Source organism: Coenobita brevimanus, chromosome 25 (genome assembly GCF_032717465.1).
Source record: "Coenobita brevimanus isolate Jiangsu-jjx chromosome 25, ASM3271746v2, whole genome shotgun sequence".
Lineage (NCBI taxonomy): Eukaryota > Metazoa > Arthropoda > Malacostraca > Decapoda > Coenobitidae > Coenobita > Coenobita brevimanus.
In genome coordinates, this window is record NC_136978.1 from 14765927 (window position 1) to 14778250 (window position 12324).

Below are 12324 nucleotides of genomic sequence, written 5' to 3' on the forward strand. Positions count from 1 at the left end.
CTATGGGATGGGAGAGTAACAAGAAGACATGGAATGAAACTGAAAAAGCCAAGTTCCTTGAAGGATATCAAGAAATATAGTGTTCCATCTAGATGCATGGACCTGTGGAATAGCCTGGACAAAGAGACTGTCCAGTCTAAAAACTTATATGAGTTCAAAGCAAATATTTGATTACTGAGAAACAGAGACGGGACCTCACGAGTGTAGCTCATTTCCTGTATATCACAACTAGGTAAATACAACACAGTACAAACACACACACACACACACACACACACACACACACACACACACACACACACACGCACACGCACACACACACGCAAACACACACACACACAAGAGAGAGAGAAAGAGAAAGAGAGAGAGACAGAGATGCAGGAAGGGTCAGATGTTTTGGTATTGAGTTTCGCTCTGTAAACAAACAACATGGCGAGTGGAGGCAGTCACACTCCTTCCAATAACAAAAAACTTGATTTTACTGGGTTCGATATGGTTGAAAGAGAATTTACTGATAAATTAGGATGGAGGAGAATTCTGGAAGTTTCGAGTATCATGGAGGGGCTGCTGAAGTGACTGGATGAAAAATGTGGCAAGTGAGCTATAGGCTGAAAGTTGGAATTACATGAGATGAAAATTAATGGGGTTATTTCCTGTCTCAAGACAGAAAACCATATGTTAAAAGAAAAAAGTGAAAATCTGAGTGAGAATATAGAAGAAAATGACGAAGTTAAGGAAACTGGTGGCGATGTCAAAGGATTGCATGAGGAATGGAAGAAAGAAAAAGAGGTGAAAGCGAACTTCAGACATAATGGAAAACCAACTGAAGGAAAAGGTAGTAAGTGTTATAAGAGAAAAAAAAACGGGAAATCTGGAAAGGGAAACAGTTGATAAGAATATATGTGTAATTGTTTCTGGGGTTAATGAGACTTTAAAGCCAGTCTGTCACATTAGAGAGAAGCAGGAGAAAATAGTGGCCAAAAATATAATGAAGGAAGTTCAAAAAACAGACGCAGCATTGGATGAAGAAACTGAAGAGGTTCACACATTAGGAAAGTATGTAGATGGAGGTGAGCAACCCATGAAAATCATGTGCAAATCGCAGATTGCTGCCGAAGAAGTTACTGCAGGGTCATGGAAACTGGCTAAGAAAGAGGAGTTTAAGAAAATTTGGATCAGGAGAGATATGAATGAGGAAGAAAGAACTAGAATAAGTGAATTAAACAAAGAAGGCAAAGAAAAAACACAATGAGAACAGAGCAAGAAAAGAAGAGTTTCTACTGGAGAGTTTTGGATCTACAGCTGAGGAAGTGGTACAAGAATGCAGCCAGGGAGGAAGAATCGGCTTAAGGGAAGTAAGTTAAGGGGCGAAAGTTTCATACACAAATGTTAACAGGTTGATATCTTCACCTGCAGAGACAGATGACCATCTGAAGGTAAATTAGCCAGACATTATGGGATTGGTGGAGACTACACTGAATGACACAGAAGATATCATGGGACCTGGTGAAGGACAATACAATGTATGGAACAGAGACAGACTTGGAAAAAGGAAAGCTGGAGTAATGATACTGGTGAGGAAAGACATGGTTGTGGACAAGGTTGAAGAGGGTGAGCGTATGGAAGAGGTGCTCAAAATAGTGATCAAGAAAAGTAATGGTGGAAAAAGGGACCTTGCAGTGGCCTATGCTCCACCCAAGACCAAAGCATGGACTAAGGGAGAATATGAAGAAATGCTTAGTGACACCAATGAATGCTTGGAAAGATACATAAGCAGATATAGTGACACAGTAGTGATAAGAGATTTTAACTGTAAGTTAGTTTGCTGGAAACACTGGTACACAGAAGGTGGAGAGGAGTTGTGGGGAAGCAAAATGTTAAATATGGTAATAAGTAAGTGGTAAGTGGGGGTGGTCACCATCCACTCACTGAATAAAGTGCTGCTCTCAGGTGACTGCCCTTTCCACTCTTCCTTCCTTCTTTCCTCCCTTCCTTTCCTTCCTTCCTCTTCTGTCTTTCTTTCCTTCATTCTTTCCTCTTCCTTCTGTCTACAGGTGACTCTACACCGAGTGGCAAGCCAAATGGTTTCCTGTACACCTTGAAACCATTTACTATGCTGGGTGGTAACCATGTAACCAAATTATGGCATTTGGTGGTTAAGTGGGTAATTAAGGCACTCCAATCAGATTGAGCCTGGGCAGGTATTATAACCAAGGGTGGTACGGGTTTACTGCTCACGTAATGCCACTCAGGGAAGAATGAGGCTAGTCACTCTCATCTTTACTGTCAGGATCAACCTGCCTAGCCCCGGGCTCCTAAGCTCCTCATGGGGCATCACAGGACTGAATGATAAATCATGAACAAAAATGTAACATCATGACAGTGGATTAAAGAGAATACAAGATTCAGAGGAAATGAAGAACCCTCTCGACTGGATCTACTACTAATAAAGAAAACAGATATTATTGATGAGCTGATATACAACTGCCCATTAGGAAAATGTGACCACATTCTCATCAAGAATATTATAAAAGATGAAAGAGACATTGCAAGATCAGAATCATATAGAAATGGTCAATATAATTATAGTAAAGCTGATTTCGACAAGATATGAAAATACCTCACAGAAACTGACTGGAGAAATTTCAACAAGGCAAGAGGTATTCAAGAAAAGTGGGATGAGTTTTTACAGATATACAAGGCTGGAGTTGAGAGATATGTACTGAAGGTGAAGATCAAGGAGAGAAACAAGGACTGGTTTAACAAGAGATGTGAAGAAGCATCAAAGAAGAAGGAAAAGGCTTGGAGGGGATGGAGAAGAAAGGGAGTAAACAATCTATCAGAGAAATATAAAATGGAAAGGAATGAATATGTAAGGATTTGAAGAGAAGAAAAAAGATATTACGAGAAAGTGTAGTTAACAAATGCAAGCCAAAGCTCTTCTACAGATATGTAAACGGAAAATTTAAAAAACAAGGAAGGGACATACAGACTGAAAGTAGATGAAGTCATTTACGAGAATCCAGGGACACAGGTTGAAGTGAACAAATGTTTTTGAACCATTTTTAAAAGATAGAGTGTTTTTAGTGAAAATAATGATGGACCTAAGGACTTAGTGTTGGATGAAATACAAGTAGATATACAAGAAGTGAAAAAATTAATGGAAAAACAAGATGTTAGGAAAGTACCAGGACCAGATGGAGTGTCCAACTGGATAAAAACAGTGTAGAAATGAACTAGCAGGAAGGATACATGACATCATTTTGACCTCACTAGCAAAAAGTGGTGTCCCCCGGGACAGGAAAAGTGGAAATGTGGTCCCCATATACAAGGGAGGAAACAAGGAAGAGCCACTGAATTATTGGCCAGTATCACTAACCAGTGTTGTTGCAAAAATCTGTGAGATCATAGTGAAAAGACTGATGGATGAAATACCTGGAATGGAGTAATACAATAACAGATTGTCAATTTGGCTTCAGAAAAGAATGGTCATGTACTGCAAACCTACTAAGCTTTTATTCGAGTGACAGACAGTACACAAGATGGGGGCAGATGGATGGATTGTGACTCTTTGGACCTAAAGATGGCGTTTGACAAGGTACCAAACAGGAGATTGTTGTGGAAACCTGAACACATAGGAGGTCTAAAAGGAGCTTTACTTAAGCGAATGAAAGATTTTTTGGAGGACAGGGAGATGAGAACAGTTGTAAAGGACCAGAAGTCAGAGTGGTGTAATGTGATTAGTGGTGTACCTCAAAGGTCAGTTTTGGCACCAGTCATGTTCCTGGTTTATGTAAATGATATTGTGGAATGAATAAACAGGTATATAAGTCTATTTGCAGATGATGCTAAACTATTAAGGAAAATGAAAAATGAGGAAGACTGTAAACACCTGCAAATGGGACTTGATAAGATATCTGACTGGGGTCAAAGGTGGGGAATGCAGTTTAATGAAAAGAAATGTAAAGTAAGGGACCTTGGAAAGACTATGTAGAGACAAACAGGAAAATACAGAATGGGGAGTGAATGGATTAGTAAAACTAAAGAAGAGAAAGGCTTAGGAGTACTGTTTTTAGACAACCTTTTGCTGCAAAATCACATAATCAAGATCACTAGAGATACAAATAACCTTTTGAGAAACACAGGAGTTGCATTTACTTATCTGGATGAAGATATGATGAAAAAGTTGATTGTATCAATGATTCACCCAAGGCTGGAATATGCAGCAGTGGTATGGTCATCACATAAAAAAAAGGAGATAAGATGGGTTGAAAGAATACAAATGGAGGGAATGAAGATGGCACCTGGCTTTAGAGAACTACTGTATGAGGAAAGACTGCCGAAACTAAATCTCCCAACCCTAGAAAAAAGAAGAATAAGGGGAGATCTGATTTACGTGTACAGTGTATCCAAGGGAATGGAGAAGCATGATAGGGTGGACCTGTTCTTGTGGAACGAAAAAGAAATGAAGGGTCACAGAAAAAAGTTGAAAAGGACCACATGCAAGAGAGACATCGAGAAATACAGCTTCCCTTACAGAACTATTGAAGTGTGGAATAATTTGGATAAAGGGGTGATAAGTGCCAAGGATATTCACGATTTCAAAACCAAGCTGGACGTTAGTAGTTATAGAAACGGGACAGTATGAATGTAGCTCCTTTCCCGTAAATCACAATTATGTAAATACTATCTATCTATTGCCAGATGCCTTAATCCCGTAAAGGGTAGGTAAATACAACTAGGTAAATACACACACACATAAAGCAAGCAAGCATGTTGGAGCCTTTAACCCCTAACCCACCAGGTAATATCTATACATGTCACAATCGGGGTGCTACATCGCCGCTGGGTAACGGCTATACACACAAGTGTCTTCCCGCCACCATTAGAACCGACCACCATTTCATCTCGGTACCAAAGGGTAGGGAGGGAGTCCCTCCATTGAACACAGGCAAAAGTCAGTCTGTTCCATGCTTTTGCCAGGTGTACAACAATGTCTTCAGGCTCCTGTTTGTCTGATTCCGTCTGCGTCCCCTGTAGCCGATTGCATCATCCATGCCTGTCAAGCCTCTTTCCATGGATCCTAGCAAAGGGCTCAGTGATAGTGCCACAAGGCATGCCTTGGATGCAACAGTGTCTAGTTCATCTAGCAGTGGAGAAGTTATCACGATGAAAGCAAAGCCATAGTCGGTGCCATGGGCTGGTGCATGAACACGTCCTGCTCTCATGCCGAAAATTAGTTCGCTTCCTCATGTCATTACTCATCAATGCAATGGCCTACAGACCTGCAAATACTTTCACTTGCAAAAAGAAGAGTTGATGAGTAATATGGTCTTTAATTTTTTTCTTTAAGTGCTATACTTTCTAAGATATGAAGGTTTGAAAACAGGCAATTTCCAGGAAATTGCCCATAGTGGGGTGACGACTGCATTAAAAACAGCCCGGTGTTTGGAGGTTAAAAACAAAACAATAGGTAATGGTCATGAGAAGCCCCATGAAAACGGCTGTTGTAGGATTAATGGTGTTAGGACAGTGAAGGTATATTTCAAAGTATTCTCTAGGACAAAAGCATGAACAAGAACTAGATAAGCTTGTGTTGCTCTCATATGCCTGGCATCTTGTGACAGGTAAAACTCTCTCAAACAATTTTACATCTTCCCTTAATGTTCCTCTTGTCCACTTGAATGGGACTACTACTGTCTATTACCCTGCCAAGGCGAGTTTTTACTCATACTTTTACCTCCAATTCCAATTTGGAAAAGTACAATAAGTAAGAAAGTATGTAATTAAGTACATTACATACTTTCTTACTTATCTAACCTCAATGTGAACATGACACAATATACACTGTGATGAGGTTCCTTCTACTGTTCTCAAGAACTGAGCCAACCTCTTGCCAAGGCAAACACTTACCTCTGTCAGTTAACTCTGTGCCTTTCCATTATTACTGGAAGTTTATTCTAAACCAGCCTCTCCCCTCCAAAATGTGGCTGTTCCATGTCCAAAGTCTTTATATTACTCTATTAAACTAGGTCAGCAAAAAGGAAACAACATAAAATATATTACAACTTGATACAGTATTAATATTATGATTACTACAGTATATAACAACAAAATTATTTGCAAGAGTGACATAATAACATGTGGTAGGTGGGAGCGCTCACCATCCAGTCACTCAATGTAGTGCTGCTCTCGGGTGTCTGCCCTTTCCTCTCCTCCTCCATCCTTCTTTCCTATCATCCTCTTCTGTCTTTCTTTCCTTCATTCTTTCCTCGTCCTTCTGCCTATGGGTGACTTTACACTCCCTCTTCTGTCTTTCTTTCTTTTCATCATTCTTTCCTCTTCCTTCTGCCTGTGGGTGACTCTACATCGAGTGACATGCCAATGGTTTCCCGTACACCAGGAAATCATTTACTACGCTGAATGGTAACCATATAACCAAATTTTGGCGCCTGGTGGCTTAGTGGGTAAATACGGAGCTCCAATCGGATTGAACCAGTGAAGGTTTATAGCCAAGGGCTGGTTGGGGTTTATTGCTCACATAATGTCACTCAGGGATGAGTGAGGCTGGTCACTCTCATCTTAAATGTCAAGACCAACTTGCCTAGCCCAGGGCTCCTACACTTCTCATGGGGCAATGTAGGATTGGATGATAAATGAATAAATGAATGAATGACACAATAACGGCAGCAACATCTTAAGCTACCCTTGTACAACCTGTCCAATATAAAAGGTAACTGCATGCGGCAATAAGAGAGAGAAGAGGGTGCCAGAATGGAAGCCTCTTATATTCTGGACAATATTTCTGTAAGGATATTGTAGCCACACTGCCCACATTCTATAGAGTGTAGCCTTTTACCCCTTATTCCTTTAAGTACAGTGACAATGTTTCATACTTTACTTCTACCATCTCCTGAAGAGTTTATTCTGCTAAAAGGGAACAAGCCATAGTGCAAGGGTTACTGAACATTGTACCTAACCCCTCCACCTCAAAAAGTCTTCCCTGAGCTGAATAATATCACCTGGTGAGAGCCAGAATAAACATAACGAATGCACTTGTAATGGAGTTAAGACTACACCAGATGGAACAAAGAGATCCTCTGATTTACCCTATCTCCCAAGAACAACCTGAGGCAAACCATCTCTTCACTCCATGTAATTAGGAAACCCTGATGATGATATCCTCTGATTTGCCATATATCCCAAGAGCAGCCTGAGGCAAGCCATCTCTTCACTTCATGTCATTAGGAAACCCTGATGATGATGATGAAGACGATTTCACTATCTACCTAGCTACTGAGCATTCCTACTGCCTTTACTTTTAAAAGACCTCTTACCTGATAGCATTTTCTTCTTCTTTTTTGCCTTGCCTCCTTGCAACTTTTTATTACCCACTGTTTTGTTCCCTCTACCTTTCCCCTTCTCATTTATTTTCAACTTTGTGTTCCCCATCCTCTCTCCTTCAGCTCTGCTCTTTCTCTTCTTTTCAGAGCCTGTATGTAGCTGGTCAACTGAGAAATCATTTTTTCTCTTAGAAGAAGTTTCTTCAGGTAATAGTTCTACCTGTGCTTCCTCTTCACCTTCACTGACCACAACTTTCTCATGAACATAATTACCATCCAGATCATCTCGGGAAGCGTTCGCAATGACTTTGCTTGCGATGATGTCACTGTCATTGCTACTTGAGCACCCTTCTTCTATCCCCTCATCTTCTTCAGAGTCACTGCTGCTTTCTTCCTCTTCTATCCTCTCCTGTTTTTCCATATAATCCCCACTCTCACCACCCTTGTCTTCTTCATCTTCACTATCTTCATCATCATCAACCTATGGGAGTTGCAACATGTTATACTTAGAAGAGATAGCCCATTTATCCAGTAAGAAATAGCTTATTTAAGAAACAGCTCACTTAACCTACTTACATGAGATAGCTCATATACAACTGGTAACCTACACATAAGAAAGTATACAGTACAAACCTCCATTATAGAGTCCTGAACAGCATCTCTGAGGTCTTCATCCTCACTCTCCTCTCTCTCCTTGTTGGCTGAGGATGGAATTGTTTGCAGAAGATCCAGTCTGCTCATATCAGGGGGACCCACTGTATTTCTGCAAGCGACAGTTACACATCCATTCAATCCGATTATGTGCAATTATTGGCAGGTGGCAAAGCATATCAACCAGAACCTGGGAAAACCACACAACACGCCAGCCAATCAAGATTCATTGCAAGAGTGGCCCACCTGGCACGCCGAGCCTACTGTCACGCACTCATTCAAGCCTGTGGATCTCGTATGGTAAAGAAGTGTCTGTGAGTCCTGCTCTAGTGACCATGCGGTGACAAAACCCAAGTGCTGTGACTTACTTTGTGGCCTCCCATGCCTCGCTCACAGTTGTTGCAAAGCTTGTGGCCTATCAGTGATTCATGTCCTAGTGCTCTACTGTGAATCTGAAATTACTCTACACGTAATAACTGTCACTAGACCGCATGGGATTAAGTACACTGTACTGTGCTGCTTGAGTATAACTCTACCCTCCACTGATGTCAATACTAGGTGTGTACATAGTACACTGTGTACTATATCACTGTACTGTATCAATACTGTCTTGTATTTCATGTTTAATTTTTCATCATTTACTCGTGGGAAAGTTTTTAGGATAAAGGGTCGAGAAAAGCAAAATGAATAAATCCACTGAAAAAATGCATGCTCTTCATCAGCGGAAAATGTATGGTACCCATACAGTTTTCTACCAACTCTACCTACCAACGAGGTTGCAGTATCTTACAGTACCTTGGCAAGTCTATCTATCTATCTATTGCCAGACGCCTCAATCCCGTTTGGGGTGGCCACAAACAAATCGCCTCCAAGTCGCCCTGTCCCCCGCCATTTCACTACCCTGCTCCCAACTCACACCCCCCTCTCTCATATACCTCTCCACCCCATCCCTCCATCTCATCCTCGGTCTCCCCCTCCCTCTTCCACCCTCCACCTCACTCACATACACTCTCTTCGTCAGTCTTTCATCCTCCATCCTCTCCACATGGCCAAACCACCTCAGTGTGTTCCTCACAACGCTTCCTATCACATCCACATCAACACCACAACGCTCCTTTATATCCTCATTCGTCAGCCTGTCTCTCCACGTGACTCCACAAGCTCCTCTTAAATAACTCATTTCCACTGCTCTCACTCTTGACTTGTGTCCTTCCAACAACGTCCAAGCTTCACTTCCGTACGTTAGAGTTGGTATCACAATACTGTCATGTAGTAACTATTTTACTTCCATGCTCACTTCCCTGTTTCTTATCACTGCTTTCAAGGAACCAGCAACCTTTCTTCCCTGCTGTACCCTTTCAAGCACTTCACCCTCCAAACCTCCATCCTTACTCATCACACTACCCAAATACTTAAACGTACTCACATTTTCCAATTCCTCACCATCCAACCTCGCTATACATTCACTGACTTCACCTCTCTCAAAGACCATCACTTTACTCTTCCCTACATTCACCTTTAGGTTCCGTTTCTTACACACTCTCTCAAACTCATCCACCAAGCCTTGCAGCTCCCCTTCATCTTCACTCAACAACACAGTATCATCTGCAAACAACAGTACAGGGAGTTTCCAAACACTATCCTCTCTCACCAGGGCCACTCCAACATCCACTACCCTACCTTGTACCTCTTTTATTACCCCATCCATGTACAGATTGAACAACCATGGAGACATGACACATCCCTGTTTCAAACCAACTTTCAAAGAGAAAAATTCACTTAGTTCACCATCCACACGCACTGCAGCCTTAGCACCATCATACATACTCTTCACAGCATTCAACAACTTCCCATCTACTCCATATATTCTTAACACTTTCCACAATCCTTGTCTATCCACCCTGTCATATGCTTTCTCCAAATCCATGAAAGCCGCATACAACTTCTTTCCCTTCTCTAGAAACTTTTCCACTAAAGATCTAAGAATGAATATCTGATCTACACAACCTCTTCCCTTCCTAAAGCCTCCCTGTTCTTCTCCAACTAATTTCTCTGTTCTTTCTCTAACTCTGTCTATAAGTATCCTACCATACACTTTTCCTATTATACTAAGAAGACAAATGCCCCTATGATTACCACACACTTCTTTTTCCCCTTTTCCTTTGTACAAGGGAATAATTATACCTGACTTCCAATCCTCCGGGACTCTACCTTCCTCCCAGGCCAATCTGCACATCTTCCACATCCATTCTACTACTATCTCTCCCCCATGCTTCAGCATCTCACCACACACTCCATCAATTCCTGGGGCTTTCCCGATTTAACTTTCTTCATTGCTTCCACAACCTCTATCCTACTGATTTCTACCTGTCTTCTCACCTCCCTCCTTCTCCCAGCCATTCCCCAGCCACTTATACTCGCATTACTTCCATCCTCTACGTTCAACAATTCCTTAAAGTGTTCTCTCCATCTGCTCACTTTTTCTCCCTTCTCCACTAGTAATCTACCATGTTTATCTTTCACTCCCCTGCTAACTTCACTTCCACCCTGTCTTACTCTTTTCACTTCTCTCCAGAACATTTTCTTACAGTCCCTCCACTTTACACTCAAATTCCTTCCAAATTCCTCATCCACTCTCTTCTTACTCTCTCTTACTAAACTTTTCACCTCTCTCTTCCTTTCCACATATAACTCTCTCTTCTGCCTCTCAACTTCTTCCACGCCCCTATTTCTCATCCATTCATTGTATGCTTTCTTCTTTTGTGCCACAGCCTGTTTCACCTCTTCAGTCCACCACGCTGTTCCTTGCACCCCCCTCCGTCTTCTCTTCCTTCCACACACCACATCACATGCTGCACATATTTCTTCTGTAAATATCTTACCTTGGCAAGTCAATTCTGTTAAATATTCGATCGTTCGTTCATTTGTTTTTGAAGGCTCTAACATGCTTGCATGCGTTGGCCTTGGCCACCTAATGGCAGCTCTCCATGCTGCTCCATCTCTGGCAGCTTCCCTATTCAGTCCCTTACCTCTGAGGTCACACTCAATCCCAGGTCTTTTTCAGTCTACCTCTCACAACCCAACCCCCAACATTAATATTTCTCACTTTCTGCACCCAATATCATTCCCCATCCTCTCCACATGCCCAAACCATCTCAATCTACCTCTCCTCATCACAATACCAACACACTCCAGCCCCATCCTACCCCTCAACTCTTCCATCATAAACCTAGCCCCCCCCCCCCCCCAGGCCTCGCACTCAGGGATGCACTGCACATCCACATAATCATTGTCATTTCAGTATGTCTGAGCCTGCGAATATTTTCTTCCTTCACTGTCCAGGTTTCACTACCATACAACATCACACTCCTAACACAAGCTGCATACAAAGATTCCTTAGCACGGAGGAAGAGCCCTCTCAATGTCAGGATAGCCAATAGCTCCCTGAACTTCTTCCAACCATGCCTCACTCTAGCCATAGAGCTAGCTCTGTCCCCACATCCAGCAGATATTATGTCACCCAAACAACAAAACTCTTCCACACACTTAAAAAACTCACCAGCAAGTTCAATCCTTTCATGCCTGGCAATCTGCATCTCCTCTCCCTGACATACCGTACACATGAAATCAGCATTACCTCGCAGTCTACTTCTAACACCATTACAACTCTTATACAACCACTTATCACAGACACTGCACAAAATGGAAGTACTTCCCATGCCCTTGTGACAAATCACACATGGCTACTCTCCCTCTTTTTTGACAGTACCACCACCAGCACAAGAGACCATTACTTTTGTTTTATCTGCATTTACTCTTATGCCCTTGTGCCCCATACCATCTCTCCACTTTCTAAATCTCTCCTTCACCTCCCTTTCATTCTCTGCAAACAAAATCATCAGCATACAACACCTCCCACGGAAGTCCATTTCTGAAGTCACGTGAGAGGTCTTCAAGTACCATGATTTACAACAAGGGGCTCAAAACTGACCCCTGATTCACACCAACATTCATGGAAAACTAATCACTCAAATCTCCATTTGCCCTTACCAGGGTGTGAGCACCCACATACATGGGCATAACAACCCTAACCTGCCACTCCTTGATCCCAAGCTTTTTCATTGCCCATTTCAACACTTCTCTGGGGACTTTGTCAAAGGCCTTCTCCAAATCAACAAAAACAAAGTAGAGCTCTTTTTTCTTTCCTATATATATTTTTCCTGAAGCTGTGAAGCAATGAATATGTCCTCAGTTGTCCCTTTGCCTGGCATAAACCCAAACTGCATCTCATCAATATTCACTCTTTCTCTTATCATTCCTTCTAGAACTC

General features: G+C 41.9%; 1 protein-coding gene across 2 annotated transcripts in view; it reads right to left on the reverse strand.

The window, feature by feature from the left end:
* Positions 1-7261: 7261 nt before the first annotated feature.
* The window catches only part of LOC145393865 (transducin beta-like protein 3), a 341771-nt gene continuing 336708 nt past the window's right edge, over positions 7262-12324 (reverse strand). Inside the window, exons 16-17 of one of the 2 annotated variants that reach the window (XM_080267921.1) lie at positions 7977-8106; positions 7262-7824 (exon numbers count right to left, since the gene is read on the reverse strand). In XM_080267921.1, the coding sequence (XP_080124047.1) occupies positions 7294-7824; positions 7977-8106 (661 nt within the window). In that variant the 3' untranslated portion in view covers positions 7262-7293. Of the gene's footprint in view, positions 7825-7976; positions 8107-12324 lie in introns of those variants that run through there. The other variant, XM_080267922.1, reaches the window with a different exon arrangement.